Source organism: Natator depressus, chromosome 3 (genome assembly GCF_965152275.1).
Source record: "Natator depressus isolate rNatDep1 chromosome 3, rNatDep2.hap1, whole genome shotgun sequence".
NCBI lineage: Eukaryota > Metazoa > Chordata > Testudines > Cheloniidae > Natator > Natator depressus.
In genome coordinates this window covers 49,874,452-49,894,179 of record NC_134236.1, presented here as the reverse complement: position 1 = coordinate 49,894,179, position 19,728 = coordinate 49,874,452, and the positions used below count along the sequence as shown (strand labels likewise).

The following is a 19,728-nucleotide window of genomic DNA, read 5'->3' as shown; positions in this document are numbered from 1 at the left end:
CCCCTTTTAGGATTACAGCTAATAAAATAAACAATATTCTCACTTGGGCAGTCAACAAGACGTTCCGAATCAAAGGCGGCCCGTTCCTGTGCCAATGGCAAAAACCTGTATTTTAATCCTGCCTTCAGTATTATGGTACTTTATTATAGCAGGCAGGTTCCTGACTCAACAGACTTTCTCAGCAGTGCTTTATCTTTGTTATACAATATTTGTAAATTTAGACTACGGATTACATCTTATAAGAAAAAAAAGAATTTAAATGTTCTAAATTTTTATCTTAAAATGTTTTAAACTTAGGAAGACTGGATAAAAATATTTTCAAATGTGCTTTTTAGGGTTCTATATGGTATAAAATCTTTCTTAGTCTCCCTTGTGCTGTTCAAATAGATTAGATTTGTTTTGCATTTTTTTCATATATTTTCTCAGGCCTCTTTTTTTTTGGTCATCTCTTTCCCCTTCCACGTTGTCCATCCCTATCCCTCCCCTCCCCGCTACCCCCAATATGATTTTAGCCAACTTCACTTTAAATGCTGCTGTACTCTACCTCACCCACCTGTGGTGCTAGTTATATTAACAGTGATTGCAAACAATATATGCTAGGAAAGGCCTGAAGATTGAGCAGGGGAAATTACATCACATAGTGGCCAGCATATCATTTTTATGCTTGCAAAGAGGATTTAGTATTTAACGGACTGGTCCTGCAAACACGTGTTTAACTTTATACACCATGACTAGTCCCACTAAAATCAATAAGATTATTTGTGCTTAAGGATGCACCCAACATCTAGCAATACATGAAGAATCACAAACTAAATGTAACAATCAAAATGCTGTTCATATACGGTAGAGGTGTAATGTGAGATAAAATGGGGAAGAGGTACTCTTAAAACATAGTTACTGTTCATAAAATAATGGAAAGGCTGAATGTCATCTTCTATTGATAAATATTTCCTAACTAAAAAAATCTTATGAACTTTTAGTCGTTTGTATTGATATGAACACTTACCTTTTAAGATTTATCTTTTGCTATAAAGTTCCCCAGATTCAGAGTTACTTTTAAGTCTCGTATACTGTCCACTTTGAAACATTTAATCATTAAAAACTATTTACAGTTTTTAGATTTAGTATGGACAATAACTGCTTAAAAATCGTCAGACAGTGGTGCTTAACCAACCTCCTGAGGCATCCAAATGATGTACAGTTGCTAGCATGCAGGTTTAATACCTTTTAAAAGTTTTCTTGGTAGCAAGTGTCTACGGTATCCTATTTTGTTTTTTAACCTACTCGATTTACTGAATACTAACAATAACAAAAGTTCAGTTTTCTAACAGATTTCTGAACGGTTTCCAAATGTATCTTCAAAAACATAGTCCCATGCAAAAGTAAACTTCTTTGCAATAGTAGTATAACTATAATCTAGAGGCTACAGAGAGAATCTCCGCTTTTTTGGGGATATGCTCAGTGAACAAGAAAGTTCAACTGAAATGTTTCAAAGTGTGCCCTCATTAATGGTAAATTGGGATCATAATTTGAAAGTAAGGTAGTCAATGCCTAAAATGTGAAGAGCTAAAGAAATCTTAATGAACACCCAATGGTAAATCACATTTTACCATAATTTTGTGTTAACTCAATTGGGTCTAAAAACAATAACATCAATTGTTCATGAACTTTTGTTCTTAATGTATATTCACAATAATTTAGAATAAGAAATAATACTTTAGTTAGTAAAAGATTTCAGATCTTTGTCTTCCACTTTAAGTAATATTAAGCATTTTGACTTCATTAGGCAAAGAGTTAATCAAATCTTTTAATTATTTAACTTTTTCATTTTAAGTGTAACAGCAAATGCATAAATTATCTAATATAAACACATATTAATATGCTTTGACAATAAAAAAAATATAAAAGTGAAACCCTACTGTCATCTCTTATCAACACCACCACAATACACAAAAACACTGTCTTGAAACAACTTGAGAACAAGTGAGCAAAAATTCTTCAGAAGCAAGGAAAAAAGATAGTGTGCTTTTAAATAAACAAAACTTCTCAGCCAATGTTCTAAAACTACTCTAGGATTCATTGTAATCTTTAGAAACCATAATCAGAGAAGTAAATCCTACCAAGTACTGTGCCATTAGTTTTATTTTTACTATAGAAGTATTTCATGAAAATATGCAACCATATCACTCGCACTGCCTCCAACCGATATTAAGACTCACCATCCCTCAAAACACTTCAGATTTACAAGAGGGTGCAGACCATGAGTCCAATGATTTAACCAGCATCTTTGCTTTAATTCTATTGACTAGAATTATAACAGCCTTAGTAACTGAGAATATATATGCACTGCAAACCAAAAAGTATAATGATTCAAACACTTTAAGCAGAAACCCTGTATTAAAGGTGGATAATATTATTAGTCCCCATTTTACAGATGCAACAAAATAAGTTATAAAGATTTTGAGATAAGTGACAAAAAGGCAGTCTATGGGAGAGCTGGGAATAGAACCTAAATTATCAGAATTCTGGTTTTCTGCTTTAGCCACAAGACTATTGCCCTACCTCAGGATAGTCAAAGCCCAAATCAGATATCCTTTTGTTTTCCTCCCCCCACACATATTCCTTTTCTTGGATATAAACAAATAATGATTAACTGTGCTATTTAGTACACATGAATGTCCTGGTTGTTGTTGTGTATATTACTGTGGAATAATAAACCTGGACAAGAGTTAAAACGACACTGACTTACTACTTTTTGTTTCTGGTTTTTTTTGGTGTGTGGTGCTTACGTTGAGAAACAATCAAGTCAGGTTTTTTTCTCAAGAAAGCCCTCTCACTTACTAGAGATTGAGATGCCCACAATCCAAAGCCATTTATTCACCATCAAATTCATTTCTGTCTTTGATATCTGCAACCAGTGTACTGCAATCTTACTCAGCATGACACATCCTGTCAGGCATTTACCTTCACATATACTTGAATCTTGACATTTTCTTATCGATTAATAATCTGGTATTTTGACATTTAGTAAAGATCACATACTTTTCTCATGAACATTTTATAACAGTGATCTCCAAACTTTTTATGTTGTGCCCCCCCTTACTCCTGTCCTCACCACACCGCCACCCCACCCTGGGGAGCCACAGTTGGGAGCAGAGGCTGGGCCCACAGTAGGTGCCACGGCTGCAGCTGGGGGAACGGCCTGGAATGGGGCCATGATTGGGGCCATGGACCAAGGCTGGCCCCGGAGCCGGAGCTGGGCCCAGAGCCAAGGCCAGGACCATGGCTGGGGGCAGATCTGGGGCGGGGAGCAGGACCAGTTGGGGTTGCAGAGCTATGGCCAGGCCAGGGCCCCAGCTACGGCTGCAGCTGGGGCTGGGGCCACGGCCAGGAGCAGAGTCCTGGCCCGGAGCCAGAGCCGCAGCTGGTTTTGGGGCCAGAGCAGAGCTGGCAGCAGAGTGGAGTTGGGTGGTGCTCCCTCCCCACCCCTCCGTAGGGGCTAGCCGAGGCCCCACTGAGCGCCCCCCCCCCCCGAATGTTCCTCCGTGTCCCGCTAGGGGGTCATGCCCACAGTTTGGAGACCACCGTTTTATAAGGATACAGAAATATATTTATTTTAATAGATTACAAATATAAAGTCTAATGCTACACAACCCTATGCCAGGTAGCCATTTAGCCACATGATTTTCTAGGGCCATATTCTGAACTTTTTAAAAAAAATACTAAAAAACTCCTCTAAAAGATGCAGCAATGGCCTGATCTATCCAAAAGGTGAACTGAATGTAAGTCACATAACAAGTACTTGATGTAAATGTCAGGGTTAATTCCTTATGCTTCAGGGTTGAGGGCTGAGGAAGGGAATGCCTGCACTAACTTTCAGAGGATTCAACCACCAAGTTGAGCAAAATTAGAACCTGAAAAGATACTGTGAGTACAGTGTCCAGATGCAGACAGGTTGGCGAGTACATTGAGGCCAGCCATGTCAGAAGGGGTCTGAGGGGCAGTCTGGTGGGTTGAACTACATATGTGCACAAGGACATGTGCCTTAGGAGCCACATCCAGTTTCAGGTTGCTGTGATTGGATGAATCTTGAGGTCTATCATGAGAGATTGAATAGATTGGAATTTTGACTCTGGGAGAAATGCTCTGTCCTGGGTAGCATTCAACAGAGCCCTGTAAACTCTAGCATCTGCACCAGGCAAAGGATAGACTTGTCTGCACTGATCAGTGGTCCTAAGGCCTTAAGGTTAACTGACTAAGATGAACATTAGATATAACTTGAGCTCTGACTAGCCAGTCATCCAGGAAAGGGTAGACATGCACTCCTAATCTCCAGAAACCATCATGGGAGGTAAAAGGGAACTGAGGGGACTCAAGGTGGGTGGGGCCCTTTAAACTGATGCCAGTGTAGCATGGAAGCAGAGGGCGTTCAAGTGCCCCCATGGGCATGTGCACACCAAGAGTGGAATGCACATGTGCAATCACTCAAAGAAGAATGCTACATCTCATAGGCACGATATAAGCTCAAAAGTCAGCATACACAAGATTTTTTTAAAAAAAATATTATCTACACCCATTTATAGAGATATTTATGTATACATCTGTTGAAAAATAAATCCATATATATTTGGACTATATTTTATTAAACCAAACTAAAACAAGTCTTAAATGTGTTTCTGAGCATAGCGTGTATAGTACAGGTTTCCACCTTTGTTGTTTTTGACAGAAATGTCATTTATTTTCTTTTTCATTTTTTTGCCTTTCTGTTGGAAATCCTAATTTCATAGGATCCACCCTTACGGGAACAAAGGGCATTTTCCTAGAATCACAGAAGATTAAGGTTGGAAGAGACCTCAAGGTCGTCTAGTCCAACCCCCTGCTCAAAGCAGGACCAACCACAACTAAATCATCCCAGCCAGGGCTTTGTCAAGCTGGGCCTTAAAAACCTCTAAGGATGGAGATTCCATCACCTCCTTAAGGTAACCCATTCCAGTGCTTCACCACCCTCCTAGTGAAATAGTTTTTCCTAATATCCAACCTAGACCTCCCCAACTGCAACTTGAGACCATTGCTCTATGTTCTGTCATCTGCCACCACTGAGAATAGCCAAGCTCCATCATCTTTGGAAACCCCTTCAGGTAGTTGAAGGCTTCTATCAAATCCCCCCTCACTCTTCTTTTCTGCTGACTAAATAAGCTCAGTTCTCTCAGCCTCTCCTCATAAGTCATGTGCCCCAGCCCCCTGATCATTTTCGTTGCCCTCCGCTGGACTGTCTCCAATTTGCCCACATCCTTTCTGTAGTGGGGGGCCCAAAACTGGACGCAATACTCCAAATGTGGCCTCACCAGTGCCAAATAGAGGGGAATAATCACTTCCCTCGATCTGCTGGCAATGCAGCCTAATATGCCGTTAGCCTTCTTGGCAACAAGGGCACACTGCTGACTCATATCCAGCTTCTCATCCACTGTAATCCCCAGGTCCTTTTCTGAAGAACTGCTGCTTAAGCAGTTGGTCCCCAGCCTGTAGCGGTGCATGGGATTCTTCCGTCCTAAGTGCAGGACTCTGCACTTGTCCTTGTTGAACCTCATCAGATTTCTTTTGGCCCAATCCTCCAATTTGTCTAGGTCACTCTGGACCCTATCCTTACCCTCCAGCATATCTACCTCTCCCCCAGGCTTAGTGTCATCCATGAACTTGCTGAGGGTGCAATCCATCCCATCACCCAGATCATTAATGAAGATGTTGAACAAAACCTGGCCCAGGACCGACCACTGGGGCACTCCACTTGATACCGGCTGCCAACTAGACATCAGGCCGTTGATCACTACCCGTTGAGCCCGACGATCTAGCCAGCTTTCTATCTAATTATAGTCCATTCATCCAATCCATACTTCTTTAACTTGCTGGCAAAAATACTGTGGGAGACGGTATCAAAAGCTTCCCTAAAGTCAAGGTATATCCACCACTTTCCCCATATCCATAGAGCCAGTTATCTCATCATAGAAGGCAATCAGGTTGGTCAGGCATGACTTGCTCTTGGTAAATACAGGCTGACTGTTCCTGATCACCTTCCTCTCCTCCAAGTGCTTCAAAATGGATTCCTTGAGGACCTGCAGCATGATTTTTCCGGGGACTGAAGTGAGGCTGTAATTTCCTGGATTCTCCTTCTTCCCTTTTTTAAAGATGGGCACTACATAGTCTCTACATGGACTCAGAATAGAATGTTCCTCAACTTTTTAGAACTTCACTGACAGCTGAAGTACTTTGCAAGTCACTAAATTAGTACAAAGAACCATATCACCGAAAATAAAAATTAAGCATGTATCACGCTAAAACATTTTAATTCTATAGAATTTATTAGAGTGGATAACAATACTTTTTTGCACTTACCCGTGGAGAGCAATTATTGCTTGTTGTCTATCAAACTGAGCTAGAGTTTAAGATGTGCCATGTGTGATTACATTCTAATCAAACCCTGGGAAGTACATCATGGGACAACTCTTTAAATGGCAGAAGATGCCAGTAGGCTGTTCATACTGTTAGTGTAAGAATTTAAATTTTTTGATTTTTCGTACAAATGCTTCTCTGGCAATTTCTGACAAAACCCAATATGGAAAAACGACAGCCTTTAAGTCCATGTTAGTTCAAATAACTGTCATAAAGGACAATCTAGGAATTATTAATTGATCTACAGCTGTAGATGAAATTCCCTTACCTGTATCTGAGGTACCCGTATGTAAAAGTATAGAACATTTGGAATCCAACCTTATGCTCTACATGATTAACTGATTTTAACTGGAGAAAAGAGAACAGTATATACCAGTGACCTGAAACATTCACATATTGCTCCATGACCTTTTATCTTTGTCCTATATATTTGAGGTTTGAGCCTATGGAAACATACTCCCATGCATATGCCTATTTCTGCACACAGCTTTGAAAGTATACCTTAACGGGTATATTTTCAAAGCTACAGAGGGGGACTTATTTGAACAACTTTGGTATGTTTTGTGAATTGGGAAGCTAAATCCCTGGTCACAACTCAAAGTTTACCCCAAATGTTTTTAATTTCATATTTACATTTATATCAATCATTTTACCTTCTCTGCTTTTGTCACATATCAGTGTTTCCTACTGATATTCTGAAACCGAAAATATTATTTTCTAGCTGAAATTTTATCAGACTAGTAAATAATATTGTTTCTTTAGACTGTAGCCCCCATTCCCTCCCCTGAACTCCAGCAATGGGTAGGAACTGCCTACCCAACTAGATTACACAGGGTTTTGTTTTTTTGTTTTTTAATAATTTAACTAGTCCAATAAGGGCGGTGATTTTTTTTACGTAATTAGTTAACCCCTAGTGTGGATGCAGTTATATCAGTATAAATATGTCTTATACCAGTATAGCCTATTCTTGGAAATTTACTTTTAAAATTAAAATATTACAAATATAATTAAAATATAATAAAAACAGTATAATTGCATCCATGCTAGGGGCTTGTAGCACTTTAAATATACCAGTTTCAAACAAATACATTTAAAGTGGTACAAAAACTGTGTAGACTCACCTTTAGAATAATACAAGTAGATTGCATTAATATAAAGAAACTATTCCCTCATCCAAGTACATAGGATCAGTAATCTCAGATGAACCATATTAACACATACTAAAGGTCCACTAAGTGGCTGCTTCCCACCAATGTCTTCAATGATCAATTGTTGGAAAAATCTCAACTGGCTCCAAGATTTGAAGCACATAAAAAGAGAAGAAACTCAATGAAGGTATCACTGATAGCTGACATGTGCTTAAGACAAATAAATAATGTGTTATTTACTGGCCTAATGCCAGAAAGACATCCGACTATTGATTTGCAACTTCTAGGGCGAGGTCTTTCATTAGGGGACATTACTTTTACCTGGATTAATAAAAATAAAAACAAAACAAAATATAGTCCTGTGAGAGAGGACCACCAGTTTGGGGCGTTCCAGAACTGGCTAAGGATATGTATGCCTACACATAAATACTATAAACTATTGCTATTTAATCTGTACACTGACTGTTTCTGCAGCAGGCATCCAAGAAACACACATCAATGGGGCTTTCAAATTTTCCTCTAACTAGTTCAACTACCTGTGTATGCCAGATTCCTTACCTTTCACATTATGAGGGAAGAAAAAAATATTTTCTGTTGATTATAGCCTTAAAATGGGTTTTGGCCATCTAAAGTACATTTTTTTTTAAACTTCTCTGCTGGACTTTCTCAGTTGAGCTCTGTGATCCATTTGGCTTTCTACAGCAAGGGACGTGGTTGTCCTTTTACACAACCAACTCCTGAGCCAGCCCAACACTACAAGAAACCGCCTCCCCAGTGTCAAAATATTCTTATTCTTTCAACATCTCTTAGTTACATCAGGTTTGCAGCAACATTTTATTAATGCTCCCTTTTAAGAAGGTACTGAAATCTTTGTAAGGTTTTGCAGAACAGTATAACGTACTTTTATTGATTAAGGTAGTTCAGTACAATGAGTCAAATATTAAAACAAATATATGTTGGAACTAATGGATTATTAGAATTTTATATTACATAGCACAGTGACTAATGCATATCACAATTTCCATTGACTACACAGGACTGTAACTTTCCACACTTTCAGACAAGATTAAAAAACAATTCCCAAAAAAGACTAATGCTGCCATTAACTGACAGCTTCATTAAGAATCTTTAATAATAAATTGCAGTAAAATAAATTTAAAAGAGAACAGTGCTAAATCCCTTATTGTCCCCACCACAATATAAAAAATAACTAATGTTGTAAATTTATGAGCCAATAAGTTGAAAAAAGGTATGACTCCGTTTAGCTGCAGGGTGAGAACATGATCAGCAAAAGTAATAATGCAGAAAAGCCACAACTCTGACTTAATTCTTTTACAAGAAGAGAGATGTCACCTACACTCTGACAAGCTGTACATGGCATTGCTACATGGATATTAAATGAAACTGAAAGGCAGTGCCTGATTCCTCATTAATCAGGAGTCCAAACAGAATACACCCTACCTGAGTTATCCCAGTGGGAGGAATCTTGTATGACTGCAGCTTCTGCTTCAGTAGCTCAGGATCACTGTGGCGGAATGGGCACCCTGATGGGGAAAGAAAACAAGCACACAAACAAGGTTACTTACCCAAGAGTTAGCACAATAATACACTCGAGAGACTGACTAAGCTGTTCTTAATTGTCTAACAGCTTATTAATAAAGAAGTTAATTGCCCATGTGTGCAATTGTTTTACTCTTTTTCTAAAAGATTACTCCACTGTATGGTTATCAGGGCATTACAGGCTCAAGAGTTACATAAAGCACTACAACATAAGCAGGCCAAGATTCACATTCATTGAGTGGAAAACAGTTTTAATTACAGGTTTCAGAGTAACAGCCGTGTTAGTATGTATTCGCAAAAAGAAAAGGATTACTTGTGGCACCTTAGAGACTAACCAATTTATTTGAGCATAAGCTTTCGTGAGCTACAGCTCACTTCATCGGATGCATACTGTGGAAAGTGTAGAAGATCTTTTTATACACACAAAGCATGAAAAAATACCTCCCCCCACCCCACTCTCCTGCTGGTAATAGCTTATCTAAAGTGATCACTCTCCTTACAATGTGTATGATAATCAAGTTGGGCCATTTCCAGCACAAATTCAGGTTTTCTAAGTGTGTGGGGGGGAAACAAAACAGCTATCACATTGTTACATTTAAAGTAATCTCAAATACAAAAAGTAACATTAGGCTGTGATGGACACACACAACAGATAGGAAAACTAACATAAAAGGGGACTTGATCCTTAAAAGGCACAATAGTATTTATTCCATAGTGAAAACATCTTCAAGAATCCCATCACTGAAAACAAACAAAAGAAATTCTTCTTGCACACAAAGTCAAATGAGTGACTTATTACTAGTAAGTACAGGTTGTGTGTGTAAAGCATCTAAGGGTGTGTCTACACTGCAGCGAGGAACAAGCCTCACAGCTTATGCTAGTGGGGATTGTACTAGTGCACTAAAAATAGTTGTGTGGACACTGCAGCACTGGGAAAGGCTCAGGCTAGCCACTCAAACTCAGACCCAGGGGATAGGGTAGGCTTGAGCTTGGGTGGCTAGCCCAGGCCTCTATCAGTGCAGCAACATATCCACAGTGCTATTTTAGCTTGCTAGCAAGAGACCCACTAGCACAATCTGTCTAACCGGGCTGGGAGGCTTACTTCCATCTGCAGTGTAGACATATCCTAAGAGATTGAAGAGCACAAGTCCTATTGAATTAATGTCTTTAATTCATTAGGAACTTTTGAAAGTATCCCCCGTAATGCAGTGCACTACACACACACACACGCTATCAAATAGCAGCTCAGTGGATGAAGAGTCCAAGACACCACTTATCTGCCATAGTCTTTTCAAAATAAGTTAGGATCAAGGGGTGGATAAAAGGTCTACTCTAGGAACAGAAGGTCCTCCAGAAAATGTCATGCAAGGAGAAGTGTAACATTTATGAAACTTAATGAAGAGGAGAGTTTTATGCATCATCCTATACCCAGGACTGGTCAGATTTAGAGAACTATGTAAAGTCGAGATGTTAAATTTCTTAATTAATCTTAGTTTATTAAAACAGACTGACCATGAGATTCAAAGTTGAACACTATTGCTGAAGGATTAGCCTATTAAAAACTAAATGGATGAAATATTACTGGAGTATGCTAACCAATTTTAAAGTAGAGCTGTAAGAAACATCAGTGCCTGGCTTCTAAGACACTTACAAAGTGAAGTGGGAAAAGAATAGCGAAGAGCTTAGTAGAGAGCATATTGAAGTACAGCTGAATGGATTTCTCTTGCCTGACCTAATAAGTCAAATCACCAGAAGAGTAAGAGTACTACTTTGTCAGCAACGATTGGCATAAGCTATGAACTACTAACTTCTGCCAGTAATACAACTATTCAATCAGTTCTCTTCCAGAGCTTCTGGGTTCCATGCACTGTGAACATGTCAGTTACGAATACTCACCATGATAATCCCCTTGAGTTGGTGGATTGGACAGGATAATCTTCATGCAGCTGAATGGTGTATAATCAGTCCTCTTGCCTTCTTTTCCATAGTTATGGCGGATGCTGTAGGCATACCCTTTGTCAAACTGGTAAAAATATTTAAAAGCAGATTATTTGCATGTGAACTGCTCATTGTGTCAGTGATTCCAGCTACTCTACAGAATGAAATATTGGACTATGAAAATATACTTGTCAAAACCATTAAAATGGAAAAAGCTGAAACCAAGTTATTGCTTTTGAGAGAGAGAGAGATTAAACTGCATTATTACCTAAAAAGGTAAAGATTTTATTTAAATTGGAGTAATGGTATTTTACAAAAAATGAGGACTTCAAACTTTTGAACACTATGACAGAAGGCTGTGTAGCTGGTCCATGGGGCCGAGGTGATGTCTACACTGCAATTAAGTACCCACAGTTGGCCTATGTCAGCTGACTCGGGCTCGGGCTGTACAATTGTGGTACAGATGTTCAGGCTTGGGCTGGAGCCCAGGTTCTGGGACCCTACCCACTCGGAGGGTCCCAGAGCTCAGGTTCCAGCCTGAGCTCAAACATCTATACTGCAATTTTACAGCCCTGGAGCCTCAGCCCAAGTCAGATGACTCAGGCCAGCCATGGGTGTTTAATTGCTGTGTAGACATGAGTAAGCCCATGGGGCTTTAATCACTGCCTTGTTAAAGGCTGCAAGGCTCTAGCCCTTGGAACTTTGATCAGTCCAGCTGTTTGAAGTCTCTGAGTGGTTAATCACTCTGCAGTGGTGAGCTGAGGTAAGCAGGGAAGACTTGGTATAAAAGTCACTTAGTGGGTGAACTCAAGATTTGCAGACAGAGGCAGCTAGGAGAGGAGTTTCGGAGAGAGTTAGAGGGAGAGTATGAAAGGGTTTCATTCCAGATTCAGCACTATATGTGATATCAAGATGACCATCAGATGTGCCATATTCTCTTTCCTGCATGAAGACAGAAGAGATTTGTTATGCATGAAGTGCAAATTGGTGGCTGTGCTAGAAGAAAATATTCTTGAATTGAAAAGGTAAAGTGAGATGTTACTAAGAATCAGAGAAGCTGAGGAGTTAATAGACAACTAGATTCTGGAAACACCAGTACCCTGGTTCAAGGAAGAATGGAGCAGGCCACAAAGGAATTGGAGAGCGAGGAAGTCAGAGAGGAGGCCTGGCAGTTTGTAACCACTAGAGCAGGGATAGCCAACCTGAGCCTGAGAAGGAGCGAGAATTTATCAATGTACATTGCCAAAGAGACACAGTAATACGTCAGCAGCCCCCTATCAGCTCCCCCTCCCCGGCTCCCAGCGCCTCCCACCCAGTGGCAGCCCCGCCGACCATCGCCTCCCACTCCCTCTCCATACCTCCCAATCAGCTGTTTCGTGGCGTGAGGAGGCTCTGGTGGGAGGGGGAGGAGCGAGTGCACTGCAGGCTCAGGGGAGGGGGCAGGGCCTGTGCAGAGCCAGGGGTTGAGCAGTGATCACCCCCCCTCAACCCCCCAGCACATTGGAAAGTTGGCACCTGTAGCTCCAGCCCCGGAGTCACTGCCTATACAAGGAACCAGATATTAACTTCTGAAGAGCCGCATGTGGCTCTGGAGCCACAGGTTGGCCACCCCTGCACTAGAGGCAAGAGGTTGTGCATTCTGCATGGTTGGAGATAGAGCAGGATAAGCAGATTGTTGGCACCAGAAAGAAGAGAAGCAGAAGGAATTCCACACAGCTGGAAATTTCAAATAGATACCAAATCCTCAACATGGAAGCTACGGAAGACATGTCTAAAGATCCAGCAGGCTCAAGGGAATAGAGAGATGCATGGGACGCATGTGGATGGCACCTTGGCCCAAACTGTAAACAAACAAACAAACAAACAAAAACAGAAGAAAGATGATCCTTATTGGAGATTCAATACTCAGAACATTGAAAGAACATTTCTACAAGGAACAGACAGACAATAAGAGAGCATGCTACCTTTCTGGAGCCAAGACACAAGATGTTATTCTAAAACTGGACAGGCTTCTGAAGTCTATAGGCAAGGATCATCCACTGGTGATGGCTCATATCAGCACTAATGACACTTCATTGTGGGATATCTCACAGATAATAGATGACTTCAGGGAACTCAGAAGCATACTGAAGAATAATAATGTCCAAGCAATCCTCTCTGAAATCCTTCCTGTCCCATGAACAAAAGAAGGCAGAAGATTCTGGAAGAGAATCATTGGTTAGGTAAGTTGTATAGGGTGGAGGGTTTTGGTTTTGTGGAATATTGGTCTACCTTCCATGAGGAGAGGAAGCTATATAATTTGGATGGCCTCCACCTCAGTAGGAGGAGGACCAATCTCCTTAGGAACAGGCTGCCTAGAATAGTCAGGAGGGGGTTATACTAATAACAAAAGGAAGGGTAAAAAGAGGGAAGATGTGAGCACTCAGCACAAAAATCAAGATGTTGAGAACAAAATTAATCAAGAAACCAAAAGATATAAAGAAGAGAAATTCCTGGATTGCCTATACACTAATGCTAGTAGCATGGGTAACAAACAAGATGGACTGGAATGGCTCATTTTTGAGAATAAATTTGACCTAGCTGGTATTACTGAAATCTGGTATGTTAAAATAAATGATTACAACATATTTAGGAAGGATCAAGAGGGCAAAAGGAGAGCGGAAATGGCATTACCTGTTTCCTAGTCACTGATAATGCAGAAGTTAATGACCTTGAACACTTATGGATCAATGTACTAATAGGTAAAGCATAAGATTAGGGTATTTGTTGGTGTCTGTTACAGACCACGAAATCATACTAGAGAACAGGCTGACTGGTTTCTTACACATCGATATATAATGTGTAGGGAAAAAAACCCTGCATAATCATGGAGCACTTCAATTTGAGTGACATATGCTGGAAACCTTAGGCTTCCATTATTAAAACATCCTTGGAATTTCTAAACATTATAGATGAGAATTTCCTAACTCAAAAAGTCTTGCAACCAATATGGGTGAATTCTATATTATAGTTTGTCCTAAAAGATAAATAGGAAGTGATCGCAGAAGTAAAATTTAATGGTAGCGTAGTTACAAGTCTTCAGGACATGACCACATTTACAATGTGCAAGCAGAATAAAGTCCAGACCAGTAATATATATGCTTGGTGCTTTAATTGGGCCAATTTCACAAAGCTGAAAACAATTATGAGTCATATCTACTGGGAGGATGAATTTAATCAGAAAAATGTGAATGATAAGAATTCCTCACTAGATGTCCCAAAAAAGACAAAATCCCACAATTGAGGAAGAATGCTGTGCTAGTTTAAAAACCAACCTGGGTCAGAGGGGAAGTGAAGGCAGCTGTAAAAATAAAAATAGAAAAACTAATATGTAGCAAATGGAAGAAAGGAGAGGCTGATGATAAGGAATACTGATCAGAAGTTAGGGATTGTAGAAAATTAATAAGAGAAACCAAGGGACACAAGGAAAAATCTATGGCCAGCAGAGTTAAGGACAACAAAATGGAATTTTTTAAATACGTTAGGAACAAAAAGAATTCTGACACAGAATTGGTCCATTTGTAGATAGATATGGTAGAATTATAACAACAAAGCAGAAAAGGTAGAAGTGTTCAATTAATATATCTGTTCTGTATTTGGGGAAAAGCAGACAATGCAATCTCATAATGGTAATGAGAACATTATTTCCATTCCACTATCATCTTTGGAATATGTTAAACAGAAGCTACTAAAGTCAGACATTTTAAAAATCAGTAGGTCCAGATACTGTAATTTGCATCCAAGAGTTTTAAAAGAGCTGGATCGTTAATTTGATTTTCAATAAATTGTGGAGCACTGGAGGAGTTCCAGAAGGCAGGAAGAAAGCTAATGTCGTGCTAATTTTTAAAAAGCGTCAATGGAATGAGCTGGGTAATTATAAGCTTGTCAGCCTGATATCAATCCCAGACATGATAATGGAGCGGCTGATAAGGGACTCGATTAATAAAGAACTAAAGAAGGGTCATGTAATTAATGCCAATCAACATGGGGTTATGGAAAATAGATCTGGTCAAACTAACCTGAAATCTGTTTTTGATGAGATTGCAAGTTTGTTTGATAAACATAATAGTGTTGATACTTAGACTTCTGTAAGGCATTTGACTTGGTACCCACATGACATTTTGATTAAAAAACTAGAATGATATACAATTAACGTGGCACACATTAAATGCATTAAAATCTGGATAAATGAAAAATCTCAAAAGAAGAGTGTAAAGAGGGATTCATCACTGAATGGATGTTTCCAATAGAGTCCCCCAAAGACTGGTTCTTGGCCTACACTACGTAACATCTTTATCAGTGACCTGGAAGAAATCATAAAATCATCACTGATAAAGTTTGCAGATGACACAAAATTGGAGGAATGGTAAGGAAGGAAAAAGACAGGTCACTGACTCAGAGCATTTGCGATCGCTTGGTAAACTGGATGCAAGCAAACAATGTGTGTTATAATATGACTAAATGTAAATGTGTACACCTGGAAACAAAGAATGTAGCCATACTTACTGGATGGGGGACTCTATTCTGGGAAGCAATGACTCTGAAAAACGTTTTGGAGGTTGTGGTGAATAATTAGCTGAACATGACCTCCCAGTGTAACATTCTGGCCAAAAGAGCTAATGCGATCCTGTGATGCATGAACAAGGGAATCTCAAATAGGAGAGGTTATTTTACCTCTGTATTTGGCACTGGTGGAATACTGTGTCCAGTTCTGTTGTCCACAAATCCAGAGGATGTTGATAAATCAGAGATGGTTCAGAGAAGAGTCACAAGAATGGTTAAAGGATTAGCAAAAATGCCTTATAGTGATAGACTCAAGAAACTCAATCAATGTAAGCTTAACAAAGAGAAGGTTAAGGGATAACTTGATTACCGTCTACAGATCCAGTGACTGGAAGTTGAAGTTACACAAATTCAGATAGGAAACACGGTATGATTTTTTAATTGGTAATAGTAATTAACCATTAGTAATTTTCTAAAAGATAACTCTAGACATTATTTTGGGGAAGTTCTATGTGGTACAAAGGAGGTAGACTAGATGGTCCCTTAGATCCTTGGAATCTATGGGAATGGAGCAGATAGGGTCATTTGAACCATTAGTTTTCATACATTCTACAACAGTGGCCCATAGTGAAATATTTAAACAAAGATTATTCTCATTAGGAGTACACAAAGTAGCGCACACATTCCTTAATAGTGCACAATTATTTCAGAGAATTTAAGGTAAAGAGGCTTGGAAAAATATATTGAATGCCAACATATCAGAGTACCATTTTCCTGAGGTGTGCAGTTTTTGACATTTAACTGGTTAGTCAGGGTGAATCAAGGTAGGAACCTCGGAGAGCACTTTACTTTCAAGTTCACAATCTTGTATTGCTCCCCCAAGGGATACAGCTTTTGCTCATGCTCCTATTTTTTTTTCTTGTGTCTGACCCCTCTAAAGTTTATGTTGATGTTCTAAATTGAGGAGCTGAATTTTAGCAAATTCCACTTGAGTACCAATACACAGAATATAATGTTTAAGTTCATTGGAAGAGTGACTAAAGAATAATAATGGAAGATGGGTTAATAAAATTAATAAACTTGAGTGTAAATACCTCTTCAGTACACAATGCATATATGAAAAGTAACTTAGAAAAAGTAACAGCAATATAGCCTTTTGTATATGCTGTAGATTACATAAATTTGCAAACTACTGATATTGCTGTGCTATAATATATACAGCAGTCCTTAAGAACAAGTTCAAATTTTAATTTGAGAGACGGCAGTACATTTCACTTGGGAAATGAAACACTTTTCAATTCTTCCCCTACTGGAAACTAGCACCATGTAAACGAACAGCTGTATTCTCATTAAAGTTTAAATTGTTGTAATTAACTCTTTATGTAAAATTTTTTCTCTGGATTGATTTAATTAGCAATTACGTCAATTTCTGTCTACTTGTCACAAACCACTGAAAAGACTTTTTGGCAGCTACTGTATTCCCCCCCCCCCCGTTCCTTTCTACGTAACAAAGGCCATACTGGGTCAGACCAATGGTCCATCTAGCTCAGTACCTCTCTTCCGACAGTGGCCACACCAGTCATGATACTTTAAGATAATGGGATGCAAGAATTTAGAAAAAAAAATCACAAATCTACAACTGGTAACTTTCACAGTTGCAATTTACACTCATTTCCTGCCAATCAAAATTTATACTTGTTTGGACAATTGTTATTACTGACAATTGTTGTTATTGACAATTCATAATATTTTACTGGCAATTCATAATATTCATACTTGAACTGCTGCAAAGTGTCCAGAACATCATGCTAAAAAACCATAAAAAAAAAAAACAGATGTCTTAAACCCGATACACTAGACTTTAAAAAAAAAATGCACCCCTTCAATATCCTTCCATAATGCCATTTTGGAAAGCAACAGAATAAAGTGCATCCTGACTATACTATTCTTTGAAATGTTATAAGAAGGAGCTTCTTTAGCAAGAGTGATTACAGTGAAATGATTGTAGCTATAAACAATAATATTCAGCGGTTACTCTATATATGGGTTAGTATCTTCAAAGTCCTGAGAAAATAACTAACCAATTCTTCCTTGTGCATATGCATTAAGATACCACCTTCAGTTACATGATTGCATACTTATTTTTCCACAGGACACATGCCTCATTCTGTGCACAGAATGAATGCACATTTCATTTGCTTAAAAAATGATATCTGAACATGCAATTATACTCAAATGGACTTTTGCATGCTTCATGTTGCATTGCTCAGTTTGTCACAAAATTAGTATTCCTTTTACAGTTTTGTATAGTGAAAAACTTGAGCTATACTTTTCACATTGCTCCCTTTCATGCTCATAGAAATTACTTTTAATGCATAACACATTTTATGATGAGAAGCAGGTGTTGCAGTAAATAGAAACAACAACTGTGTAATACTCAAATGGCTTTGGGACAGGTTAGACAGATGCATTTTTCATTGTTGCCTTGAACTCCCCAGTCCATCTGTATTCCTCTGTTGTCTTATACTTGGACTGTAAGCTCTTTGGTGCAAGGACAGTCTTTCTGTTTCGTGTTTGAACAGCCCCTTGCACTATGGGGTGCTGGTCCATGATTGGGGTACTAGGCGCTAAGGTCATAAAAATAAATAATATTATTATTGCTACCGATAGACATGGATTTTCTAGGTAAGTGTTTCACATTATTGATTAGTTACTACATCCAGAGTATTCTGACTGAAAATCAAAACTAAAGATTCAAAAGAAAAGTATTTGGAATAACCAGACTTTTATAAAAACAATTTTGAAGGAATCAGATGGTGTGTCCAAAAGGCAGAAGTTCCTTCAACCCCCAAACCTGCATCTAAACATCTTTAAATGGCTTCAGATTGTCTCTACAGGAGACTGAATAAATTGTGTCATGTATCCATGCAAACAGAATACACAGTGATAACAGAGATAATGGTGCAATTGTTAAAGTTACCATAAAGCTACTGAAGAATTTTACAACCGTTACAAATATTATAATGGAAATAATATCTTATAGTATTTGCAAGAAGTCATGAGATCTTATAATAGTTATGAAATTCAACTTTGACACACTGAATGATAATTCTGGTTTTGTTTTGGGTAACATGAATAGGTGTCATGCTATTATGTCCATTCATTTTTTTTAATCCACTGAGAAGTCCACTTCTTTTAAGTATCTACCTTCTGAGAAGAATAATGGAAACAAGACAGCTATTTTCTTTACTACGCAATTGGGAGTTGGGCTATAGTAGTTTTAATAAGACATAGCATAGTTTTCTTAATCTAAAAAAAACATATTTCTTAGATCAAATAAAGTCATGCTAAATTTCTTGTTTATTTTCATGCCCTGCCTTTTCAGGAAATTTGAAGTTAGGTAGTGTATCTCAATGGATGAATCAACAGTAAGTTGCACCCCATTTTCAAGTACTTAAATTAGTTTTATTATTGCTTTTATGGGAACAGCAGCAAGAGATGGCTAGAGCAATTATGTATGTAACATGATAATGTATTCAGACAAGAGGCTTCTGTGCTCTGGAGTTATTCCATCAGTCTACCTATTGTTTGTACCCTGGAAACTCCCATCTAAATGTCTTCAAGCCATCTTATTTTTGAATATATTTCAATGATTCCATTGCTGCCTTTAGAAGAACTTTTAAATCACCACAGTTATGTCTGCAATGGAATTTCCTCCCTTCAAACAAAAAAAAAAAGCATACTTATACACTGAGCTGAATAGCAACATTTTCATAACAGCAGTGCTGAATAGCAACATAAATACATACCAACAGTACAGATTAATTTTAAAAAAATCATTACTAACATTAAATGCACTAAATGTAATTTATACTTCTAACTGACCAATAATTTGTTTAAATTAATCTACATTTTACTTGAACTGTATCTTCTGACTGCTTTTAATATTTTTCCATATATGTTACATGGCCTACAGTAGTTCACTAATTACATTGTCACACATTCAAATTTCCTTAATAGGGTTATTTTGTCTGACTTGCAAACTGATTTTACTTGAAAATATTCATATTCTAGTCCTGTGATGGGCTTCTAC

General features: G+C 38.4%; 1 protein-coding gene across 4 annotated transcripts in view; it reads right to left on the bottom strand.

Annotated features, from left to right (window-relative positions):
• The window catches only part of PRIM2 (DNA primase subunit 2), a 297,206-nt gene that overhangs the window by 42,086 nt on the left and 235,392 nt on the right, over positions 1-19,728 (bottom strand). For all 4 annotated transcript variants that reach the window (XM_074947892.1, XM_074947891.1, XM_074947893.1 and 1 more), the window contains 2 exons: positions 11,052-11,178; positions 9,057-9,139 (listed from right to left, as the gene is read on the bottom strand). In XM_074947892.1, coding sequence (XP_074803993.1) covers positions 9,057-9,139; positions 11,052-11,178 — 210 coding nt within the window. The remainder of the gene's footprint in view (positions 1-9,056; positions 9,140-11,051; positions 11,179-19,728) is intronic.